The sequence below is a fragment of the Grammomys surdaster genome, unplaced genomic scaffold, assembly GCF_004785775.1.
Source record: "Grammomys surdaster isolate TR1022 unplaced genomic scaffold, NIH_TR_1.0 125956, whole genome shotgun sequence".
NCBI classification, from domain to species: domain Eukaryota; kingdom Metazoa; phylum Chordata; class Mammalia; order Rodentia; family Muridae; genus Grammomys; species Grammomys surdaster.
This window is the reverse complement of record NW_021620775.1, coordinates 3128094-3155124: the sequence shown is the minus strand read 5'-3', so window position 1 is coordinate 3155124 and position 27031 is coordinate 3128094. Positions and strand designations below refer to the sequence as shown.

At 41.0% G+C, this 27031-nt stretch overlaps 1 protein-coding gene across 1 annotated transcript in view; it reads right to left on the bottom strand.

Annotated features, from left to right (window-relative positions):
* Atp13a5 (ATPase 13A5) overlaps window positions 1-27031 on the bottom strand; it is a 140201-nt gene that overhangs the window by 3269 nt on the left and 109901 nt on the right. Inside the window, exons 27-29 of the mRNA XM_028753804.1 lie at window positions 14810-14984; window positions 11775-11977; window positions 1198-1286 (exon numbers count right to left, since the gene is read on the bottom strand). Of these exons, the coding sequence (XP_028609637.1) occupies window positions 1198-1286; window positions 11775-11977; window positions 14810-14984 (467 nt within the window). The remainder of the gene's footprint in view (window positions 1-1197; window positions 1287-11774; window positions 11978-14809; window positions 14985-27031) is intronic.

Sequence of the window (27031 nt, the reverse complement as noted above, 5' to 3'; positions counted from 1 at the left end):
TATGGATGGATTGCCTGAGTTATCATTTCCTAACTATCTCTCCATTGCTGTGCTTTCCTTCCCTTGTTTAATTAATCTGCTTGAAATATCCTTCCAAAGAACCTTCACTGTCCCTTCGTTATTTTGGCAGAGACTACTAACCTTGTTGGCTGCCTTGGACGGTGCCTGCCTCCTCTAATCTTCTCTGTTCTTCATGCTCCACTGTACAGCACCTGCCTCTGTTTTAAATACTCTTCTATCTACTCAGTAATGCAAGCCTTGCTTTGAATTTCATCCCTGCCACCCCATGTTCTCTGCATTGCCAGAACCAAAGTCATTCTTGGAAACTCATAAGGCCCTCTGCCCTTTCTCCTGATACTGAGGAAGTTCTGCCCATCAGAACCAGCCTGACATAGCTAGATCTCAACTAGCAAGATCTAGACACTTACCAACCCATGTTCCTTCCATAAGATCCTGTGGAAGTCACAGTAACAATAAGAATTCCTCCCTATGTCCTTCCAGCTATATTTTTCCCTTCAAACATGGGCTGTATCAGTCACTCACATTACATCTCAGTGAAGAATGGCTAGTCTTCAAAAGAGAGCTACGGGCTTACAGCAAGATACTCCTTTCCTTTCTAGACATCTCCCACAAGACTTGTCCAAGAATAGCTTTAGTAACGTCCTAATGAATTTACTTTCAAACTAGTGGGACCAAATGATGGCCACTCAAATAAGACTCTCAATAGTCAATTCCTGGTATTGATAAGACTTGTCTAACACTTTTCTTTTGCAATTACATTTAAAGTGATTTTTGTTTTTTACTGATGTGTGTGTGTGTGTGTGTGTGTGTGTTGTAGGGGAACACAAATTCTACAAAACACATGTAGATGTCACAGGACAACTTATTCTTCTTCTTCTTCCATGTAGGTCCCAGGGACTGAACTTTGGTCATCAGGCTTGGTAACAGGCACATTTACCCAGTGTCTTTTTCCTGGTCACAAACAAAATTTTAGGCATGAACAGTATAAACATGCTAAAAGGATGACACCATTAATATGGAAGCATATGTGGAATGGAGAAATATTTTCTACAAAATAAAAGTTCATGATATTTAGTGGATTAGAGAGTATAGGGTCATGATTGACTTACAAACTGCTATTCAAGTACAGCTTTGGCACATCTGAATCATGACAGATGCGGACTCTACACCACTTACCTCCATTTTACGGTATATATCTTGAAAATCAGAAAACAGAATGAAAAGAGTGAGGCCCACAGCAGATGTCAGCAGAAGCGAGAATAAATCTGAAGAAACACCAAACATTATTTTCAGGTGCTAAGAGAATACTTCATAGAACTTGGCACACGTTAGCAATTAGTTCATGTTGGGCAAACACTAGATGAATCTTCAGATGTTTTAATAGATCATCATATGTTTTAAAATATGTCTTAATGTTTGTATGATAAAGGTGTTATTATATTTAAAAAAAAAATCTCTCCTCGTAAAGATGGAATCAAGCATGTTATAGAAACTTTCATAAGGGAATTCTCTTTACTGAGGGCATCTTGGGTGGAGAAATCCTGCCATGATTAGCCCATATGAATGGTTACCAGGGAATTCCTATACATGATCACCACCATCTAGTGAGACATGTATGTAGGGGGAGCATCCAGTCTTGACAGCATCTTAGTGTTCTGTTCCAGGAGAATGAGGTACAAGAACCTGCCGCTGACACTCTGAGCTTTCCAGTGTTAGGTCCATCAGCCTTTCTGAACTCTCTGTTTACATTCTGTCCCTTATCCTGGCTTCTGTGTTCTTAATTATTAAGTGCCCTGTGTAGGCAATATTCCTTCTGTCATGGTACATTCCATATCCCTCCAACTTAAGGGGCCCAATTCAAATACCACTCTTCTTCAAACTTCCGAATTCTCCCTACAAAGCTTATTCTGAAACATGTGATCTCGATTGCTCTATCAATGAGGCTTCTACGGCTGAGGAGTGACTATTCCCGGGGGCTTTGAGACTCTGATTTGGAAAGGGAAGTTACAAATGATAAATATGCAAAGTTTCTGGGCTCCCTCCTTCCCATATCCCCAGCTGCTTGACTTTGAGAACATAAACATCTCAGGATGAATTATGTCAACATCCCTGATTTTAACCTCCAAAAGCCCACCTGCCTCTGTGTCTGCCCAGCTGTCAGCAGATAGTGCCTCTCAAATGTTTTAGACTCAGGACCCAGTCACCACAAGACTTCACTCAGTTTACCATGACAGAGAAACTGTTTCTGAAGACACCAGAACTGCTGTCAGCTTTAAGTACCAGTACCCAACCTTAGCATTTCTCCACCCACTTTCAAAAGAATGAGAGTGGAGAAATGCTAAGGGTGGGTACTTGCTTAGAAAGGGTGAGGCAGAGGTGGCCGAGAGAGGGAAAGAGAGAGGAGGTGAGCAGATGAGAGGACGATAGAGAAGAGGTCCCAAATAGAACGATGTGCCCATATGGTGATACAAAGATCCCAGGAGTCAGCAATGTGGTGTTTGCATTGTTCCCGGTGTAGAATCACTGGGACTCAAAAGCTGATAAAGAAGGACAACATAGGCTGTTAGTCTTGTTGAAAACATGATCCTCATTAGCAACTGGCTGAATCTTGTGCACTTAGTGTGTCCTTTGGTTAGTGGTGTGCAAAGTAGGCCCTCTCCCTTACTTCAGCTTTTGGTAAAAAAAATGCAATGAAGAAATGTGTCTATCCTCTTTGGTTAGCTGCTATTGATAAACCTGAAAGGATGGGCCTTCTGGATGCAAGTACTTTAAGAAGCAACTATCTCACAAACCACTGTAACTTGTTTTCGTATAAGAGAACAGTTGGTAATACTTGTAATAGTTTAGAGGGGAGGGGGAAGTGTGTACTTTTTCTGTATCTTGTCATCATAAAGTTGAACTTATCTCAAATTCTGAGAAGAAAAACAAGAGGTTTTGCTATTTTATGACGAAATCGGTAATATCATGTATCTTTGGTACTGTCAAAGGCTTCTAACATAACTCAGAAGTCTACAACCTGTAATAGTATGTGCATTGGGGCAGGAGAGATGGTTCAGGTTTTAACATCGTACACCACTCTTACAAAGGACCTTAGTTCACTTCCCAGCACCAACATATGGTGGCCCATTACTGCCTGTAACATCAGCTCCTGGAGACCTAGTGCCCTGTTCTGGACTCCATGAGCACCTTCATTCACAAGTACACACAATTTATCACATACATACACACACACACATACATACATACATACATACATACATACATAAATTAAAATTAAATAAATTAAAGTTTTGTGTATTCCCATTTGGAATTATTAGTGACATCAGTGATGTGGCTCAGCAGGAAAAGACATTTGCCACAGTCCTGGCTAGTTCTATGCCAACTTGACACAAGCTACAGTCTTCTGAAAGGAAGGAACCTCAGTTGAGAAAATGCAGCCATAAGATTCAACTGTAGGGTAGTCTCTTAGTGACTGATGAGGGAGGGGCCAACCCATTGTGGGTGGTGCCATTCCTAGGCTGGTGGTTCTGAGTTCTATAAGAAAGCAGGCTGAGCAAGCATTGAGAACCAAGTCAGTAAGCAGCAACCCCTCCATAGCCTCTGCTTTAGCTCTTGCATCCAGGACCCTGTCCTGTCTGAGTTCCTGTCCTGACTTCTTTCAACGATAGACTACAACGTGGAAGTGTAAGCCAAATAGACCCTTTTCTCCTGAGCTTGCTTTTTGTTTGTGGTGTTTCATCCCAGTGAGAGAAACCCTGACTAGAACAGCCACCAAACATAATGACTTGAGTTTGATTCCCTGGAATCCACTGGCTCCTTCCCACAGGCTGCTGTCCTCCACCAGCACGTGTGCACTATGGCACATATATGACATCTCCCTCCCCCAACTGGAGAGAATTGCTAGAAGTGTCTGTCAGGAGATGTCAGTTTTCCTTTAATCTTCAAGTCCCCATGTTGTAACTCACATAATTCTAATTCAGTCAGTGTGTGTGAAAGCCCCCTGTATTTACTACTGAAGTACCAGGTACTGAGAAAATCCTCCTTATAAAATACATTTTATTTGGAAATAAGGACTCTAAGAAATAGCTTTAAACTATAGAACAGGATCTTAATTTGTTTTGACAATAGTCAAGGGTACTTTCATATACTGCTTCAAAACTGAGAAGAAAAGGAGGAACTCAGACACTGTCAGGAAATATAAGATCAGAGGAAGCACGATCTCAGATCCTTTGAGAAGACAGCTATGCCAGAAAAGACTCAAGAACAAAGATGAGTAACATAATTGGATGAGACCGCTTTAGCCGTAATTGCACATTTATAACAGAGACAGGAGCTTAGCATACATAACACTGAAGCAGTTTCTCCAAAGTGGGTGTCAGAGGCTAGGCTGTCTAATCACAACTATCAAAATAGACATTGGGATAGACTTTAACTGAACCTCTCCCCTGTATACAAAACACGAAACTTATTAAAGTCTACTGGATCAAAAGGGAAACCAAATATATGTTTATCAACCATTAAAAGAAACATAGGAAAGAAAGTGAAAGCAAAATATGATCCCCCTGTCTCAACAAGTAAAACTCACTCTTCTGAAAATTATTATTAGGTCAAAGAAGAAACTAGGTCAAAGTTGCTGGTAGGTAAAAATATAAAGAGTGGAATCCAAACTACAATGACTAGCCTGGAATGTGTTTCTGGTCTTATAAAGATGAAGAAAAGTACACGACCCATGACGTCAACCAAAACAAGTCCAAGGAAAGAAGGAAAACCAAACTTAAATAAATGAGGAAAACAATACAGAATTAAAAATCCAAGAGCTATTTTGCTATTAATCAACAACAACAACAACAAATTCATTTAAGGCAGGAACAAGGACAAGCAACTGGATCTGAAATGTCCAGCAAAAGCTCAGCTGTGGAGGGCATGGTCTCAGCACAGCACAGAGGTAGCACCTTCAAGAGGTGCGTAGATAACAGGGGCACTAACCTAATCAATAAATTATTGCACTTGATAGGTTCACAGTGTAATGACCTTTTGTGAGGTGGTAGAAAATCGGTGAAACCAAGTCATAGTTGGTGAAAACGCCGCCATAGTTAGCAGGACCGAATTACTTGAAGGATATATTTTGCCCTGAGCTCTCTTTCTCCCCATCCATTCCTTTCCTCAAGCACAGCGCACCCCACCCCAGCTTGCCCATTCTTGCTGTCTTTCCTGCATCCTAGCCTACAGAAGGTGAGCAACTTTGTTTCACCATGTGTTCCCTGTCATTATCTCTCTCATGCTCAAGTCACAGACACAATCGAGCCACTTAACCATAGACTGAAACCTCTGAGATTGTGAACCAGCATGAGGCTTTCCGGTCTGAAAATTGTCCCCCTACCCTGGGTATTTTCTCACTGTGAATGAAAGCTGGTTAAGACAGATTTAAATATAATCAAGATAATCATAATACAATAGTGAGAGTCACAGAAAGTACTTAAAACTTTAAGGAAATTCTACCCTAAACTCTATGATAAAGTTTGGTAAAATAAATTAAATGGTATTATATGGGCAAAAAATAAGTTATTTAAAACAGTACAACCCAAATCAAACCTTAAAAAACCATTTCAAAGGAAGGATTTAGAGCCAAGTAATTTACTGATATCTTTTCGTAAGTTGTCAAGGAACAAATCATTCCTATCTATTAAAATCTTTATAGAGGAAAGAAAAAAGTCAGGTTTTAAGTCTGAAATTAAAACCTAACAAAAATCTACCAAAAAAGATGAAACATACAGCATCAAATGTAGGTCTTCAAAGAGCTACAAAATTCAATTTAGTAAAAGTTTTAACTACAGGTTAGTAGGATATTCTCAAGTATATGATTTAATGACAAAAATATTAATATAACACATCTGTAGCATTGGATAACAAGATGCAGAAAGAGTATTTATCTGGTAGATGATATCACGGCATTTGTTGAAGTTTGTCTCCTACACTAAATTTTAAAATCTCTCTTGATTAATGCAAACAAAGATGTATTTTCTTTACATAAAAGGAGCTTTCCATGACCATTTCACCAACAGCTAAAAGCATATTTAAAAACAATTTAAGTAAAAATTACTACACGTGTTGTTATCAAAGTACATATTTATCTACTAGCTTGATATTATCTAACATTGTCCTGAATTCTAGGTTTCATTCATTAGAAAACACAGGTAGATATTTAGTTGTTTAAAAAAAAAAAAGAAGGAATATTCCTGTTTGCAACTAATTACAATGAAATGAATCACTATTTTTCTAAAGCATTTAATTCTCAAGGATTAACGACAACGGTCAGGAAGGATTCTGGGTGGAAAATGAAAGTGACCCTATATCCTTCTCATGTCACAATGACATTCGGTTATAAATATGGAAAGAAAAGTAAGTAGGATTAGGTTCTTAACTGTACAGAATTTATAGTAGAAAAACATACAGACATTAATGGATAAGAAAAAGGAATATGACCAAAGGTGGGCTGTGGTGTATTTTGCTTATGAAATATCCCCCATCAAGCTCACACATATGAACTCTTGGTGAAGCTAGTGGGCACTACTTTAGAAGGTTGTGGAACCTTTGGAAGGTGAAGCACTATGAGATGAAGTGGGTCAGTAGGGCAGGCCTTAGTGCTGGCCTACTTTTTGTCAACCTGACCTGACTTCCTGCCTGCAATCACAGCATGGCCAACCATCTCATGCTTCTGTTATTGTGCCTTCCTTGCCATGATGACTGTGTCACTGCATACTATAAGACAAATAAAGGCTTCCCCTATTAGGCTGCCTCTAGTCCCATCCTTAGTCACAAGAACAAGAAAACAACAAACAACTGTGGAATGCTCCTGTCTCAAAAGACTGAACTATGGCAAGCTGTAAATTCTTCCCAAAGTGTCAAGATCCCAGGTGAGAAATTTTGAAGCTGGACAATTCTACAATTCATCTGGAAGAAAAAACATGAAAGGAGAGGGTGTAAAAATATGAGGAGGGAGTGTACCACCCATATGCTGCATGCTAAATAAACCAAGAGACTATAATTGCTAAAGTGCCATTGTACATCAGTGGAATAGAAGAGACCGTGGCAGCAGATTAGCTCTACACAGATATATAATATATGAAGGCAACACAGATTTACAGTGTCTACTATAAATTATCCATAATGAACCAATAGCTTACATGAACATTGATATGATGAAGCTAGTGTTATTCTCAGTGGGGGAGTAAGTGAATGAAAAGAATATTAGATATTCAGTGGTGCAAAAATATGTCAAAAACATTGATTAATTGGATAAACTAACAACCCACACAGTAAACATACCATGTTGTATTAAATTTTAAAAAGCATTAGAACATTTGAAAAATAAATAAGTGTAATCTCTTCTGTTTTGTAATTAGAAAAAAAAACCCTTCTGTGCACAAAGGCAATGAGAAAAAAATAACTACAAAGGAATAAACAGCTCACACAGATAAATAAGGAGAGTAGCAGAAATCCAATATGAGAATAGATTAAACATGCACAGACAAGTCATAGATGACATGGTTAATAATACAGATCTATATTTCTCTTCACTGAAGATAAAAATGCAAATTAAAATGAAATGGAATATCCTGCTTTAGAAACTCTAGGCAGATCAACAAAATTTTGTTTTTAGTCTACACTTACATATCACTTCCCAGCTCTACTGTTATGAAATGACCCTCTAAAAAGCAACTGATACCGATGAAAATTACTATATATACTCAGGAAATCAATTTAAATCATATCACAAAAGCTGGACATGTTCACCAAATAATTGGACCTGTTGTCTTAAGGAACTCAGAGGCCAGTTGAAATGACTTATCCGAGTTTTGTTTTGTCTTGTTTTTGTTCTTTTGCTTCAAACTCACCATGTAGCCCAGAATGACCTGGAACTGCCATGCTCCTGCCTCCACCTCCTCAGCGCCAAGACTAGAGACACTCAGCCCCACTCCTGGTTTTATGTGGTATTGAGGATTAAACTCAGGGTTTTGTGAATGTGAAACAAGCATTCTAGTAACTAAGCTACTTCCCCATCAGTGTGAGTAGCTTTGACATGGACTTATTTATAATGCTGACACAGCAAAGCCAGCGGTGTGGGTAGACAAGATGCCCACATGTCTCAATCTCCTACGGTTCTGCTTGAGCTGGCATAATTATTAGCAGTATCTGCTTCCACTCACAAAAGTGTGGAAGGACATACTACGGTTTGCTTGTTTTCCTGCCTAGAGGTCCTGATAGTAGCTACGAATATTTTGCTTTGGGTTTGGCTTCATTCTAGTTAGAAAATGTATTAGAGAAGTAAGGCATTTTAAAAAGCATATTTTATAAATGTGGGGGCATTCCTATGTTTTGCACTAGACCCTTTACATAAAATGCTTTACTTAACTCTCACAATGTAGAACCGTGAAAGGACAGCATGGTTTCTCTGGCTAGAGATGGCCAGAGACCCAGCAGATTGGAGACCTCACAGGTTTCCCTGCAAGGGACAGCATGCATTTCACCACGCTCCCAGACTCCAGGCTCCTGACATGAGGCCAAAGGCCTCCATCAACCTGTGCCTTTCAGGCACATAGGACAGCCCTCTACAGCCCCTCTCAAAGAGAGGTTTGTGACCATCGGTCATGTAACACAGGTAGAGGGCGTGACACAGGCCGCAGAGCCTCAAGACATCTCCATATTCATGAGACACCTAAAGGCCAGAGGATGTAGCCAATTAAGCATGCCTTCCCAGAGACTCCACCTACTTGCAAAAGGTATTTAACCTCAGGCCTGCCCTGAGAATACAGGGTACAGCTTCATCCATTTTCTGCCATGACAATAAACATTTTAAAACCATGGACATTTTAAACTCATCTTTGGGGCCCCCCGCCGTGGGGAACCATGGAAAAAATCTTCAACTATCGAGCCACCATCTAATCTTCCACCAAAGACACCACTACATTCCAGCCACAGAGGATGCCCACTCAAGGGAGCTAGCCGAGCCAGCCATGACCTAGCCAAGCGAGTTGCCGAGACCAAGAGTCTCATTACTGGGAGGACACCTCTGAAACTCATCTTCTCCCCCCCCCCCACCTTTTTTGTCTGTGGGTAGATCCAGCCCATACACCCTGTCTCGGTGAATCCGCGGCCTCTCAGCAGCTCCTGGGAACCCGAGGGCTGAGACCAGTTGGTCTCCGGCCAGCCACCTTGGCCCAGGGACCTCCAACCCAACAGCTCTGGCTCTCGCAGTGGTCTCAGACTGTGTTCTTCCCATGCCCAGGGTGGAGTCCTGCAGCTTCTCACAGCCCGATGTCCACCCGACACACGTGGAATGAACTCAGTCAAGTTTCTATGTCTCTGTCACCCTGAGCCGCAGCCTAGCCCCTTGGGATGGCAGTCTCGAGAGACCCACAACTTGGCCCAACAGAACCCACACCTACACCCACGAGCGTGCACCACAACCCAACATCACAAGACTAGGGGTCACATAATAATACTCCCATTCTACAGATGAGACAATAGAGACATGAACAACTTAATGTAACTGTCTCAGCATTATGAAGATGATAAGAGGTAAACTTGTGAAGTTCCTTAAAAGCCACCTTAATATAAAACCAGACACACTGAATCTAACAGACGAGAAAGCTGTAAATAACCTTGAACACATCAGCACTGGGAAAACTTCCTGAACAGAACATCAGTGGCTCAGGCTCTAAGATCAACAATTGGTAAATTGGACCTCATGAAACTGAAACGCTTCTGTAAGGCAAAGGACACTGTCAATAGTACAAAATGGCAGCCTACAGATTGGGAAAAGATCTTCACTCACCTTACATCCAAGAGAGGGCTAATATTCAAAATATAGAAAGAACTCAAGAAGTTAGACTCTAACAACCAAAATAACCCAATTAAAATGGGGTACAGAGCTAAACAGAGAATTCTCAACAGAGGAATCTCAAATGACAGAGAAGCACTTAAAGAAATGTTCAACATTCTTAGTCATTAAGGAAATGCAAATCAAAACAACCCCGAGATTCAACCTTACACCAATCAGAATGGATAAGATCAAAAACATAAGGAACAGCACACGCTGGCAAGGATATGGAGAAAGAGAAATACTCCTTTGCTGTTGGGATTGCAAACTGGTACAACCAATCTGGAAATCTGGAGGTTCCTCAGAAAATTGGAAATAGTTTTACCTAAAGACCCAGCTATACTGCTCTTGGGCATATACCCAAAAGATGTTCCACTATACCAAAAGGAAATGTGCTCCACTATGTTCATAACAGCCTTATTTATAATAGCCAGAAGCTGGAAAATACCCAAATACCCCTCAACCAAAGAATGGATATAGAAAATGTGGTTAATTTCCAAAATGGATTACTATTCAGCTATTTAAAACAAGGACATCATGAATTTTGCAGGCAAATGGATAGAACTAAAAAAAAAATCATCCTGAGTGAAAGCAACCCAGACCTTAAAGGACATGCATGGTGTGTACTCACTGATAGTTGGATTTTAGCCAAAAAGTACAGAATACATGATAAACTCCACAGACCCTAAGAAGTTAAACAAGAACGAAGAAATTGAGGATGCTTCAATTCCACTTAGAAGGGGGAACAAAATAATCATGGGAGGCAGAGGAAGGGAGGGATCAGGGTAGGAGAGGAGAGGAGGAGGGGAAAGGGGGTCATGATTAGGTAAGAGGGGCAAACAGGAGAAAAGCCTAGAGGACCAGGAAAATGAATGGAAATATGTTGCTGCCGGGGCTGGGAGGTAGGAATGGGGGAAACCCTCTAGAAAGTCCCAGAGAACTTGGATGTGAGAGGCTCTCAGGTCTCGATGTGGGTGACCTAAGTTGAAATGCCCAACAGTGGGGATACGGAACCTGAAGGGACTATCTCCAATAGTTAGACAGGATCCCCAGTATAAGGATGGTGACACCAACTCACCTTCAAAAGTTTTACCCCAAATTATTCCTGCCTAAAAGGGATGCAGGGACAAAAATGGAGCAGAAGCTGAAGGAATTGGCAGTCACCAAACCTTGACACTATTACTGACGCTCTGCTGTGCTTACAGACAGGAGCCTATCCTGGCTGTTCTCTAAGAGGCTTTATCAGCATCTGACTGAGACAGATACGGATACTTACAGCCAACCATTGGACTGAGGTCGGGGATCCCTACAGAAGAGTTAGAGGGAAGGATTGAAGGAGCTGAGGGGGATGGCAACCCCATAGGAAGACCAACAGTGTCAACTAACCTGGACCCCTGGGATCTCCCAGAGACTAAGTCACCAATCAAAGGGCATGCAGAGGCTGGTCCGAGGATCCTAGCACATATTTAGCAGAGGCCTGCCTTGTCTGGCCTCAGTGGGAGATGATGGCCTAACTCTGTAGAGACTTGACATCCCAGGGAAGGGTGATGCCCTGGGGGGAACACTTTTAGAGGTGAAGGGGAGGGGACAACATTTGGGATGTAAAAATTTAATAATTTTAAAAAATCTCTTGACATATAAGCTTATGTATGGAATGGTTCTTGATGGCTGTTGATTCATTTAACAGTTTAATAATGACTGGGCATCCTCACATGAGCAGCTCTCTGCCCCATGGCTCTCCCATCTAAGACTGTTTTAGTCAGTTACCGTGCCAGAGAGATGCAAACTTTCATTTGCTGGTAAACAGTGACTCTGAGAAGGAAGTGGGAACAGAAAAAGATTCAGAATGGAAGCCTAAGCTACACACACTTACAGTTTGTGTAGATGGGTTTCCGAAATGGCTTTCCCTTAGAAAAAATAAATGCTGCTGAGATGCAGTTGAAAGTGACGATGGGCCACAAAGTGGTACCCTCAAAACTTAGCACAGAAGCAGGAACCAGAGTTGCATTTCCCGTCCAGTTTCGCTCCAAACTCATGTTGGTTGAGAAATTACTTTGGTTGGCCAGAAAGCATTCACTGTGAAAGAATTTCAAGCATTATGAAAAATTTCTATGCTGTTTTTTAATCTTTTATTTAGTAGGTAACAAAGTAATTTAATTACTACCAGGTGGCTTCAGCTTTCAACCTGTTCCACATGGTGGCTGACAAGACATATCTTGTTTACTTCTTACAATGACAAAGCAGAAAGAAAATTGAGAAGAAATCAACACCATCCCGTCTGTCTCCTGTATAGAGCAGATAATGTGTCTTGAGAGGCCTTGGGTGACAATTTCTATGAAATTCGTGTCAAATCAAATATTAAATGTATTGAATGAATAGAATATGTATTTATGTATCTGTTTTAGTGCATGTTTGTGATTAGGAATCTGTGTATTTGTATGTTTATGTGTATGTGTGTATTTTTTGTGTATATGTGTACGTTTTGTGGATATGATCATAAACATGTATATATATGCACACACATATATGTGTGTTTGTGTATGTCTGTGTGTGTGTGTTTAGGGGTATTTGTGTATGTTTGTAGATATGGGTGCGAGCATGTATATGTCTCTCTCTCTCTCTCTCTCTCTCTCTCTCTCTCTCTCTCTCTCTCTCTCTGTGTGTGTGTGTGTGTGTCTTGTGTGTGTATTCTCTTTCGTTTATTGATGTAAGCCTCATGACTTATGCCCTGAGTTGTATCCCTATTCCACTGTCTCCAAAGGTAGCTACGGAATTGTAGTAAAGACCTAACATAGCCTTTCTGATTGGGAAGTATCCTTGGCTCTAGGATACTAACAAGGTAAGCTCTGACTTCTCAGCCTGACTTAGAAGACATCCTGTCCTCAGCCTAGCTTTCCAGTCTTACTTTCACCGAGCTCCCTACCAATACTCCCTATTCTCCTAACACAATATCTGTTTTTCCCAAAACACTGCAGACTTTCTAAGTTGGATGTACAGTTCTCATTAATTGCACTACTATTTATTCTTCAGCCCTCATTATCTCTGCCCATGCATGAGAATCAATACTAGTCCCCTCCCTGTTCTTTCCTCTTGCTGCATTTAGCTCACTACTTTGGAATTCTTTTGTTGAGATATTTTTATTTTCATCTACATATTATGAGTTTGTGTGTGTATGTTTTTGTATTAGTTAATTTACAGGTTTTGACATCTAGCATAGTGGGATTATACAATATTTACTCAGCAAAAATCTGTTTTTAAGATCTAGGCTTTGTCAGTTCTGATTGACCTATTTGCAATGTTCTTCCTTTTTATAATAATGAAAACTTGAAAATTAGATTTCTTTGGCTTTCTTGTTTAGCCTGAAACTTTTAAGTTAATCTTCAACATTTTATACATATAATTTATTTTCCAGATGTGACATCAAATACAAGGCTTCTTTTTCCTTTCTTTTTGAAATAGTGTGCTAGTTAGTTTTACATCGTCTTGGCACAAGCTCAATCCTTTGGGAAGAAATAACTTCAGTTGAGAACATGCCTTTATCGAATTGGCCTGTAGGCAAGTCATTTTCATGATTGGTCATTAATATGGAAGCGTCTAGTCTGGTACAGGTAGTGTCATCCCAGGATAGATGGTCCTGGATAGCATAAGAAACCAGGCTAAGGAGCAGGCCATAGGAGGAGGCCAGTAAGCTCCATAGTTCCAGTCCTAACGTCTCTCAGCAATAGCAATAAAGTGCTATCTTATCATTATAAGTAAGCCCTTTCCTCCCCAAGGTTCCTTTTGTCATTGTATTATATAACAGCAATAGAAATCCCAACAAAGGCAGAAAATATCTTGCTACATAGCCAAAGTTGACATTGAGCTCATCATCTTCCTGCCTTACACTCCCTTGTGCTGAGATGATAGTTGAGCATCACCATGCCCAACTAGGTTCAGTTATTACTATCTTGGGGTCTAGAAGATCTATAAATGTGCTTTGTATATATAGTAGATGGTCAGTCTGTTAAATAATGTTTGCAAAGAGCCAGCTCAGATTCTTGAGGTGGATGGATAGGCTAGATGGCCTGGATTTCAGAGCTTAACACTAAACGGTATGTAACTCTGTCCAATCACATTATAGAAAAGGAAGATGGTGTGGTGCACGGAGTGATAGAACCAGGGCCATCTTGATTTGTTGGCCATGTTTCTATGCCTCCACCCTGCTTTCTCCTGTTTTCAACCACAGTTGTTCTTCACTGTGTGTATTTGCTCCAAATTAGGGAAGCATTTGCTTCTGAAACTCTACAGGACCATATATTCCAAGTCATTCTTGATTTGCTGACTTTGGAGTCTAAATGAAGTTCTTACACATCACATACTGGCTCTCTGCTTATGTTTCTGTGTTCTGGGGATCTGATGCCATTAGACTCATAGTAGAGTGTACATGTCCGAGTTCAAAAGGAGAATAATATTTCCACAGGAAGAGTAAAGCTTGAGTTTATGTATTGCCTTTAGCTGTTTCTGTACAACAGTAATATCATTAACTAGCTGTAACAGAGACTATCCTCCTCAGAAAGCCAGAGATGTTATTCTCTCACTTGGGATACTGAGTGATATCTCACTTGGGATATCCCAAGCCTTGGTCTACATAAAATCCATGCCCTGAGGAATAGACCCATTCATAGTCGATCAGCTGTAAGACCATCTCATTATCAAGCGAGGTTACAGGTTATCTTTCCTGCCAATCCCACCTGCTCACCTAGCATACCACCCATTAAATATGTTCTGTTCTATCATTTATAATTTTCTGTATGAAAGCATTATTTTTGTTAGTTAAAATTTAGGTTTGCTGTTGGTATCAAGTCAGACAATGTGACTTGGCACTGCTTATTTCACTCTCAGAAAGGAAACCTAAGGAAATCAACTCACCTGTATTTGTAGACCTCACAGTACCAAGGCTGCTGTTTCACAGAGAGAAATGTAGACACTAGCACAATGCAGGTGAAACAGGAATTCATGATGACTGAGAGTAGCAACTGAGGAGAAAGCAGTTGTCCTGCTGGTCTGTATGGAGCCAACTTCGGGTAGGCCTGGTTTATGCTCACTGAAAGACATGAACATGTTTTTCCTTTACAATTTCGCATTTGAGGATAAAACTTGAGATGCATACCATCTTGAGTCTCTGAGGAAGATTCAGCTTGAGAAAACACTAACTGAAGGTTATACCTACTTAAGCCCATTATACAGTTGCGTATTCCTTTCTACCACCTTTCATCTCCTCTATGCTTTGGTTTCACTTTCAGGAGTAAAACATCATGGGCTGAAAGATTCAGTAATTGATAGACTTACCATATCACATGACATCCAACCCCTCCCCCTCCCATGGACTCAGAAGGGATGGTATATAAAATAAGATGAGCAGAACCAATATCTCTCATGAAAGACTGGAAAGTGGACAGCTGGGCTGCGGGGTTAAGTAGTCATCATTCATGACTAATCTGTACATGTGAATTAATCTATGTGCTATTCAATCAACAGCATCCAAGCACTTCAGCGTGCCAGGCACAGTGACAGAAGCTCAAGGCATGCTCAGTTCCTTTCTGGATGCGCATGTTGGGAGGATTGCTACTGCACATTCCATTTGGTTTGGTGAAGGAGGCAGGGTCATCAAAGTCTGTTTTTCGGATAACAGTGTTAAAATATACTGCATTTTCAGTCTTACAGTTTGTCATGTATAGTGATTGAGAATGAAAAAAATTCTTCTCTGCCTTTCCAGACATTTCAAGACAGTGCAGGGAAGAGACATGAAGAGCTAACAGTTCTTAACATCTCATTTAAAGATTCACATAAGTCATGCTTTAACCCTTGTCATTCAGTTTGTCACCTCATTCCCTTCCTTGGCTTGTTTCTTTTTAATTTTTAAAAATTTAGAGCACATTGACTTCAGCTACTGCTCATGTATGTAGAGGACGGGTGGTAATGAACTGATGGAAACTCTGTGATAATAAAACTGAAAAGAAGATTTCTGTTCTCTATGTGACCTGGGATAATGATGCAAACTTTCTGGTGCTTCAGCTTTCCATGTAAAGTAAAGTCATGATGCAATGTCTAAATGCAACTCAAAGGCCCTTCCAATTAATTTATTCTAAACCTCTATGACTTCCTAAGGCGTCACGGTTACATTCCAATATGTGTTCTCCCAGCAGAGTGTTAGACATTGTGGAGTGTGCAAGGCCACTCTGCCCTCTGAGTCCAGTGGACACACGGAGACTGTACCGATTATCAAGGAATACAATAGGCACAAAGATACTAATTTAGAGTACAGTTTCAGTCTATATCCATTTAGCAAAATAATGGTGGGAGGGTTATCCTGGAGCCTGTGAGTTTCTCGACCACAAGTTCGTGGTCATATTTACAGTACCAGGCATGCATTTCTTCCTGTGGAATGGTCCTTAACCACAAGCAGAGAGTGGTTGATTGTGTCTATAACATTTGTACCACTACTGCACTCATGGACATCTCCTGCCACACCAATCATTATTGTAGTTCACAAATTTCACAGCTGGCTAAGAGTTATTGGTGAGTTTTCTCTCAACAGTTTACATAGCATTTTCCAGTACTAGAAAAGCTAGCTATTAAGGAGGAAGACTCTTACTTTGAGTCATGTTGATTTCCTTATGTCCTATGACCAAAATGTCCTGTGCATCTTGAACAATGAGTTCTTATCATCAAGTTGTTGTGGACAACCAGAGCAATGGCAATGGCTTCTGTTGTTTGGACATTTCTAACCAAAAAATTGAGGCGTATCCTGTATATAAGTGTGCGTAATACATGTGCGTGTTTGTGTGTGTGTGCATGCATAACATGTGTGTAGGAAGCTTATAAAATAGTGAGTTTGCATATGGCTTTTCGAGCATCTTTAGTGTTAATGATCCCTTCTTCCACAGTTTCCTCTGCCCTAACTGCCCATCTACCCTACATCTTCCCTTTCCGTTAGCGTATCTCTCAGTCCTCAACAGGGAATTTTATTTGTGCAGTGGATGGTGGTTAGCTCAGAGACTCACAACTGTACAAGGTGCAGAGAATATGTGGCATGTCCAACCACCAATGAGACATCTATATTCTGCCCCACCCTACACCCAGGGTTCAGGGACTACCATAGAAGAGGGTTGTTGAAAGATTGTCCAGAACCAGAAGTCTGGTAGAGACTGAAACAATGTCTTTTTGACTTGACAGGTCATTGCACTTATGAATTTCTAGCACCTGTTCTATATAAATAGTATATAACTACATAAGATCAAGCAAGACAACATTATAGCATTCAGAGGGGAGAAGCCCGTGAGGTCACACCATTAACAAAGAATCAGTGTTTCTGAAGGATATTGCCTATGGTTGTCTAGTCGCAATCAAATGAATGACCTTGCACCCAGGAATATGCACAGATTGGACTTGATGAGCTAATTTTTGAAGGAAGCCATGAAGGAGGGAAGTGGAGGATGGGTCTGGAAGATGTCAGGGAGAAGGAGGAAATATAATAAAAAGACATTGCATGAAATAAAAAGAAATTGCTTAAATAAAATAGTTTTTTTTAAATTTGATAGGCTTTTGTTCCTAGTTTCTCAGATATGATCCTTGACATTTTCTAGGTAAGAGGACCATCTTTCTTTTTCATAGAGGGCCCCAACAGTTTATGCTAAAATGATTGATAGTAGGGGCTGAAGAGATGGCTCAGTGGTTAAGAGTACTTGTTGTTCCTGCAGAGGGTCTAGGTTCAATTCCCAGAACACACATAGTGGTTCACAACTGTCTGTAACTCCAGTTACAGAGGATCTGATCCTCTTCAGGCCTCTGTGGGTGGTGATGTGTTTATAAAAAAGATAGAGATATAGAATATGTTCTGTGGAGGTGTGTGGTGAGATATGGAGGAAGGAGATATCTCAGTGGGCCCATGCCCAGGCATCCCTTCCCCCTGAGGGACCAGCCACACGACACTGAAGTATAGAATAGAGTTTATTCAGGGCATGGGGAGGGGAGTTAAGAGGGTAGTAGAGGCAGAGAGAGGTGCAGAAAGAGGGGGGGCTGGCCATGACCACGTGGAAAGGGAGGAGGGAAGGGGCGAGGGGACAGAGGGGGAGAGCAAGGGAGCAAGAGTACAAGAGTGGGAGGAAGATGCAGGCATCCCCTTTTATAGTGAGCCAGGCCTACCTGGTTGTTGCCAGGTAACTGTGGGGGTGAAGTTTAGACAGAATACTAACAGGTTGTAGGCACACATGTGCCTACATACAGCCATGCACACACAATAAATCTAAAAGTAGTTTTTAAAATGATGGTGGTTTTGCAGAGAATTGTTGCTCACAATGTTATGCAGGAACGGAGATAGCTACAACCTTATAGACCATCTATAAAATTGGGCTTCAGGCAGCAAACCTGGAAGTAGAGAGGAGCTAAAGGTTGAGTTCATCCTTGTAGCAAATGATTCAATCAGTTGTGTTTAGTTAATGAAACCTCAATGCAAGCTCTGGACTTGGAAACGTAGTCACACGTGTGTGTGTGTGTCAGAGGAGAGAAGCACCCTTATTTCACAAGGGAAGGACAATAGAAGTAACTTATGACCCTTCCCAAAATTTGTCCCCTGTGTCTCTCCCCTTGACTAAGTCTAGCTTGTATCATTTTCTATTAATAAAACTGTTGTAATAAATAAAATTGCACTGGTTCTGTGGATCAGCAAATCATTGAGTACAAGGTACAAAGTAGTAGAGCCCCTAAATTGTAGATAGCAAGTCAAAATGCAGATGGTTTAGGAACCCCAACACTTATCTCTGGTGTCTGAAGTGAAGCTATTCTTGGGGTTGTGGCCTCAACCTGTGATATTTGGTCTACCTGTGGGAAGCTGATGTCAGAAGTCACTATCTGGGTACACTCAGAAGGGCATACAATATGGACCATAGTCAGGGCTGAAGAGCATGCAGTGAGCTTGTATCTAAGTCACAGAAGGCAGAGGCTGTGGTGCTTATGGTGCCTTCCACATGCCACCATCCAAGATGCTGTTGTGAAATTTATAAGGAGGCTGTGTTCACTCTGCACAGATGTCACCACAGCTCTAGGCAATGGGCCTCTACCTCATTGGTACACTCTCTTGCACAAGCTCATTACAGTTTTTGTCTCTCTCTTCAACACAAGAACCATGGGGGACTGGGTAATTGACGTGACAGAGATGATATTCATTTGGAGATTCCTGGTATGACTTTGGCCACAGTGATGACAGCATCAGTTTCAAACAATCGAGCATGGCTCACCGTGCTGTCATGCTCTGCTTTCTGTGAATCTCAGTGAACATGTTCTGTCTGGTTCTCCACTATGGCCCTAGATTTAGAAAGGTAGAGTTGACCTGAGTTCAACTTGATCAAAATAAACTATTGACAGCGTAAGTAAACTGTAGTTGGCAGAGAAGCCTAGATCAGCTGAATGGCAGTCAACATCCAGGCCCAGAAACTGGGAGAACTTACTGACATAAGCCACTGGTTTGGGTGGTGAGTTGTGATGCAGGGGTATCGTGGCACCCATTGGTCGATAGTTCTATACTGGGTATTTTGACTTTTTCTATACCAGACACTCCTAATATTTCTAACAAGAAATATGTATTCCTGATGTTAAAAGAAAATAATTACTGATTTGGGATACCCATCACATTCCGGAGATTGTGCCAAATGTTCTTAGATGCATTATCTATGCTTCCTTAAAAAATCAATGCAAACTGTAAATTTTGTAGATGAATAAACATGTTAAAGTTGAGTCTCTTAAAGACACAGTGAGTACCAGGACAATGATATGCATACAAGAGGGTCTGACCCTAAAGCCTGTGGTCTCTACACTCTGCAGCATGCACAGCAGGATGGAGTTCCTAAATTTAAAAGAACACAGTGGGGTCCCCGAACCAGCTTGGAGAGCAGTACTGTTTAAAACCAGGTAGGAAAACTGTGAATTGTCCAGATTTCCTTAAAATGAAGATGACAACATTCCCTAGCAGATTGCATGCAGAGGAAGACAAACTTATTAGATGATATATTTTACCTAAAATTAATCTTTCCCTTATCTGAGTTCCCGCAGTGTATTATTCACATTGGTGGCCTACTGCAGGGTGTTGTACATTGAGTCATTATTGTTCACACAGCAACCCAGCAGACTACGAGCTCCCGGAGGAAGAGATCCTGCCTTGTTCTACCTTTTATCTCAAACTAAATCTCACACCAAGCCTGCTACAGGGGAGAATGTGTCATTTCAAATTATGGTCTTTAATTGCTCAAAATCATTTGATGCATTTATATTAGAAATTATATATCATAAATTATGTGAGCCAAATTTCAAGTGGACCATAAAATCCACCGTACCTACAAGCAAAGCTCTGAGTGTGCCTCATAAGGTTTCCAAGGTGTACCTGAAGGTGTCTGAAGGGTCACACTGAGAAAAGGTCACTGCCATTTGATGAGGTTTATGTGAAAAAAATCCATGTGTGAAATGGATGGATGCCTTGTCATACCTAATTGTCCCCATATGGTCTTCTCCTACATACTGAAGTATTAAGTCTAAATGGAGCTTGCTGGAACCCACCTTCATCCACTGCAATGACCATCCTAAGGCCATGCTACATCAATGTATTTTCTCTTAAAGACTTGCAGAAGGGACTGTGATTGCTGGACATCATTAGCCATGGAGGGAAAAGTGATCAGGCAAAAATGATGGCACTTCAGTTGAAGCATCGTCACCTCTTAGGACATTTCCATGGTAACATGTAGAGGACAACAGATTAAAACCTTCAGCTGGACTAAAGGAGAAACAGGATGGCTGCCTGGGAATAAAGAGATCCCATATTTAACCCTTTAGTGTGCAAGCCATCTATAGGATAAGGTACCTCAGAGTTTGTACAAGCATTTTTGAGAAAATTTTTTTTTAGGCACCTCCTTCCTCTATTCTCTTGATATAGTTTGACGATCTTGTTAAAGAGGTCAAATGTGTTACTAGCACAAACTCCCACACAGATTAGGGTCAAGTTGGGCTTCACAGTGTACATTTTCTCAACTCATTTCTGTCCTGACATCATGTGTCTCAAACCCTGTGATCTTTGTAAATTCTTTAAGAGACAGCAATTTCCTTGAGTGAAACAGCCTTGTTAGGTTCTGCAGAACAGCTAAAATGATGCCTACATCATTTTAGGAGGGCTCATCACAGTACAGGGAACAGTAGACTCACAGTATGCTGAATTGTCTTACAATGAACTTCTCTTTTAGGAAGACTGGCCATCTTGGTGAACACTTGAGAAGAGTCAAAAAGTGTTCAATCTGGCTGGTTTCTTTAGAAACTCAAAACCATGGACAACAGTTCTAATCTTGTTTCAGAATTGTCACATGACCCTGACAGAGTTATTATGGGCTTTCCTTTGCGTGGTATTAGTTATGGCTTTGACTGACATGTAGGTAGGGCCACTGTGCCCCTGTCCATAGTACTACTTTCATCTCAGTTGTTCACCCCCTGAGAATCTGCCTATCCTCTGAGAACAGGCTCAGTAGGAGACTGAGGTGCATAGCTACCTCTAGCAGAAGAGAGTCTCAGAAAAGTGACAGGTCAAAAGCTGTACCATCAGGACAATGAGACTTTATCCAATAAACAACAATCATGTGGCTGATTCAATCTATGGGCTGAACTCTGAGGAAAACCATGACAGGGAGGCTGAAGGTGAGAAGAAGCCATCTGTGTTTGTTCATCACACTTTGCATTCAGATGTTTTCTTTTCCCATCCTTGTTAATTTAGTCATAGATTGAGTAGATTATTTCCTGGTCAGTACCCATGTTGTAATGATGTCACCTTTAGATATGAGAGACCCCAGAGGCTTGGGACTAGCAATGGGAAAGAAGGGCTTGGCTGCCTCTATGATTCCGGTGGGTAATTACCTACTCTTCACCTTCCTTCCGAGAATGAGGTGACCATGGAAAAGCTATTATTTAATCCGAGGTGCTCCTTCACTTCCCTCTTGGCAGATGTGTTCTAACATGGCAGCTATCTAAACTTGGCAGTTTGTACCAGGCTCATTGGTGGGCTGTACAGATTCCCTGTGGACTTCTCTGGACCAGTGTGAATGGTACTCTTTCCAACTCTTCAGGGATGTTTTCTTCAAATGTCTCTTGGAGTACACACTGTAGAATTCTATGCAGCCTGCCCCATGGGCAGCCGCTTACTAGGGTACTTTCAGCTGAATAACTGAATACCTACAAGATAAATAATATACAGCTTTCCTTCAAGGCTTTTCTCTCTCTCCTCGTTGCTACTATGAAGGAGTGAGCAAAAACACAATGTCCCCTCAATGATCACACAGACTTTCCTAGACTAGTTCCTATGACTCTCCTTTATTGAGTGTGGCAATCCTGAGAGGACAAGACTTCATACATACTTCTCCGTTCAGTTCTCCATAGAGCATCCCTCAATAGTCAACGCTACAATTTTTTATGGTATCAATACCCAGGTGGTGGGTAGGGAGGAGGATGTGTTTATGATGGAAGGACCAGTAAGCATCTCCTCAGAAGATACGATGGAGATGTTGCCATCCTCTTTCTCCATGCTCAACTGGCACTTATCACTCACTACTTTCAGATATTCAGGTAAGCAAACTTCCACCCTGTAGGGAAACCCCATTAGCATTTTTCTCCTTCTCTGTGTTAGAAACATAGACCCCTGGAAGCATACCAAGGCTCCTGGCTCCAGTGTAGAGTTTAGCAGAGGAGGTTACGTTCATGAACAGAAGAAGCACAAATTCAGAATAGAGTATGGCCTGATGGCAGCAGATGCTCTGGGAGTTTAGAGAAAGGAGGGTTATTTTACTTTTTAATGATAATCTGTCATAAGAGGAAAGACAAGAGGGAACACTAGAAGCAGCTTCGTGGAAGAAATAGGGCTGATTCTAACACAGGAAAGAGAGGCAAATTTCAAAATTGCTTGAGACTACAGAGATTTCTCAGTGATTAAGATTGGACACTGCTCTTATAGTCCATGGTACTGCACTCCCATGCACACACACACACACACACACACACACACACACACACACACTCCTCAACAAGTACACACAATTTAATTTTTTATAAGAGCTTTTTACTAAAAGAAAGGCATTTCCAGCAGAAGGGAGTAGCATGTGGGATTCAAGATTTACACTGTAGGGTAAATGAAAGGAAGCAGCTGAAGAAACAGTCTGAAAAGCAAGTTAGGCCAGATCAGACCGGAATCTTGAATGCCAGGCTGAAAAATGTGGTGTTCACCTGCCTCCTTTAAAGTCAAGACCTGCTGCATGTGACCTCTATATAATGACCATCATCAAGGCTCCTTATGTTTCCTAGTCCCAAGATTAAGGTTCATACTGGGAAAAGGCACTATTGTCACAACTGAGTTATTTACTCCTGTGTCTACACATGCATGCCTTGTTCCCAGGAGATCTTCGAGTGCTAGAAGACAGCCGTGGCCTTCAGCCCACAGCGCTGCCTGTGAGAACAGGCTCTGGAATCTCCTGGGGTCCCTTCCCTTTTCAGCATCATTCATAAATAAATCATTCAGATAGCTTAAAAAATACCCGGCATCATAGAATCACTATTGCTGATTCAAAATCATTCAGTTAGATGAATAGTAATCACACATAGTGGAAAATATATAATAGGCTTGGAATAGACAACCTAATAATCAAAATTGATATTACTTATATTATAGAGACTGGTAAATTTTACCATTGGATCGACATGAGAGATGAGCCCAATATCAGTTTTGTGTTTTAAGATGTGACATGATGTGTCAAGGTTATTAATGCCCTGCGACATCAGGTATTTTATCTGTTGTTTTTCACAACACCTCGCTGTTGAACAAAGAGAAAGTGACAGGGCCATTGTTCTTCCTGCTTCTGTTGAGGCAGTCACCTTTCTTGCTTATTAAGAGTTAGTATCAAGCCCCGACTTCCTGGATCAAAAGCACTTTATCAGTGTCATCTCCAAAGAAGAAAGCAAGCACTGGCTGCCATGACCCACACCTTGCTTCCCAGAGAACTGCACATTAGCATTTGTTCTCCCAAGTCAAAGACATAGCAGGAATCTCAGTTTCATGTCAGTGAGAAACGGAGTTGAATAATGGAAAGTGACCTTTGGATTTAAAAAGAGAGAGAAGTCCTTTCTGTATTTCTTTCCCATTTTTTCTATGGACAGAATACAAAACTACAAAGAACTAAGAATATGTTGAGCCCTGCCTGGTCCTCTGGGCTGGAGCAGACACAGAGTCGGTCTGCTCCTGTCCTGTGGAGAAACTGAATCCTGAGTCATCCAGGAGCCACTGCACTCAGAGCAGCTGGTAAGAACTCCATCTCACTCCCTAAACCCCAGAGATAGATCGGGGAGCCAGGGACATCCAGGGCACAGCAGCTACCCAAACCCCGCCCCTCCGGAATTCCACTTCCCTTCTGCCCCTGCCTGGTCCTCTGGGCTGGAGCAGACACAGAGTTGGTCTGCTCCTGTCCTGTGGAGATACTGAATCCTGAGTCATCCAGGAGCCACTGCACTCAGAGCAGCTGACACAGAGTCGGTCTGCTCCTGTCCTGTTGAGAAACTGAATCCTGAGTCATCCAGGAGCCACTGCACTCAGAGCAGCTGGAGCCACTGCACTCAGAGCAGCTGAAACTGAATCCTGAGTCATCGAGGACCCACTGCACTCAGAGCAGAAGGATTTCCAGATCCAAGAGGTGGTCTGAGTCCCAGGAGTTATTCCACCCAGGAGATTAGGAGCATAAGACCACAGAGACCTCTGGACTCTGAGGAGCTCTGCAATAAGCAAGATAACTGGAAATACAGACTCCAGTTTTACACAGTGAGGGCAGGTACCACTAGAGTTAACCAGATGGCGAAAGGCAAGCGCAAGAACATAAGCAACGGAAACCAAAGTTTCTTGGCATCATCAGTGCCCAATTCTCCCAATATAGCAAGCCCTGAACACCCCATCACACCTGAAAAGCAGGATTCAGAATTAAAATCACTTCTCATGATGATGATAGAGGATTATAAGAAGGAATTAAGTAACTCCCTTAAAGAAATACAGGAGAGTACAAGTAAACAGATAGAAGCCCTTAAAGAGGAATCACAGAAATCCCTTAAAGAAATGGAAGAAAACACAAAGAAGGAATTAAACAAAAACATTCAGGATCTGAAACTAGAAATAGAAACAATAAAGAAAGTTCAAAGGGAGACAACCATGGAGATAGAAAACCTAAGAAAGAGATCAGGAGTCACAGACGCAAGCATCACCAACCGAATACAAGAGATAGAAGAGAGAATCTCAAATGCAGAAGATACGGTGGAAAATATTGACACAGTTGTCAAAGAAAATGCAAAATGCAAAAAACTCCTAACTCAAAACATCCAGGAAATCCAGGACACAATGAGAAGACCAAACCTAAGGATAACAGGTATAGATGAGAATGAAGATTCCCAACTTAAAGGGCCAGTAAATATCTTCAACAAAATTATTGAGGAAAACTTCCCTAACCTAAAGAACAAGATGCCCATAAACATACAAGAAGCCTACAGAACACCAAATAGACTAGACCAGAAAAGAAATACCTCCCGTCACATAATAATCAAAACATCAGATGCACAAAACAAAGAAAAAATACTAAAAGCAGTAAGGGAAAAAGGTCAAGTAACATATAAAGGCAGACCTATAAGAATTACACCAGACTTCTCACCAGAGACTATAAAAGCCAGAAGAGCCTGGACTGACATCATACAGACACTAAGAGAACACAATTGCCAGCCCAGATTACTATACCCAGCAAAACTCTCAATCACTATAGATGGTGAAACCAAGATATTCCATGACAAAACCAAATTTGCACAATATCTTCCCACAAACCCAGCACTTCAAAGGATAATTGATGGAAAATGCCAACACAAGGAGGGAAAATACAACCTAGGAAAAGCAAGTAAGTAATCTTCCAACAACCCCCAAAAAAGATACAAACATAACTTTACCTCTAATAAAAAAAATAACAGGAAGCAACAATCATTTTTCCTTAATATCTCTTAACATCAATGGTCTCAATTCCCCAATAAAAAGACGCAGACTATCAGACTGGATACACAAACAAGACCCAGAATTTTGCTGCATACAAGAAACGCACCTCAGTGACAAAGACAGACACTACCTCAGAATAAAAGGGTGGAAAACAATTTTTCAAGCCAATGGTCCCAAGAAACAAGCTGGAGTAGCCATTCTAATATCAAATAAAATCGACTTTCATCCAAAATTAATCAAAAAAGATAAGGAAGGACACTTCATACTCATCAAAGGAAAAATCTACCAAGGTGAACTCTCAATTCTGAACATCTATGCTCCAAATGCAAGGGCACCTACATACATAAAAGAAACTTTACTAAAGCTCAAAACACACATTACACCTCACACAATAATAGTGGGGGATTTCAACACCCCACTGTCAGCAATGGACAGATCATGGAAACAGAAACTAAACAGAGACACTTTGAAATTAACAGAAGTTATTAACCAAATGGACTTAACAGACATCTACAGAACATTTCATCCTAAAACAAAAGAATATACCTTTTTCTCAGCACCTCATGGTACCTTCTCCAAAATAGACCATATAATTGGTCACAAAACAAGCCTCTACAGATACAAAAAGATTGAAATAATCCCTTGCATCTTATCAGATCACCACGGACTAAGACTGGTCTTTAATAATGACAAAAACAATGGAAAACCCACGTACACATGGAAACTGAACAACTCTCTACTCAATGATGACTTGGTCAAGGAAGAAATAAAGAAAGAAATAAAAGACTTTTTAGAATTCAATGAAAATGAGGACACATCATACCAAAACTTGTGGGACTCCATGAAGGCAGTGCTAAGAGGAAAGCTCATAGCTCTAAGTGCCTACAAAAAGAAACTGGAAAGAGCACACACTAACAAGTTGACTGCACAACTAAAAGCTCTAGAACAAAAAGAAGCAAATACACCCAGGAGGAGTAGAAGGCAGGAAATAATCAAACTCAGGGCTGAAATCAACCAAATAGAAACAGAAAGAACAATACAAAATATCAATAAAACCAGGA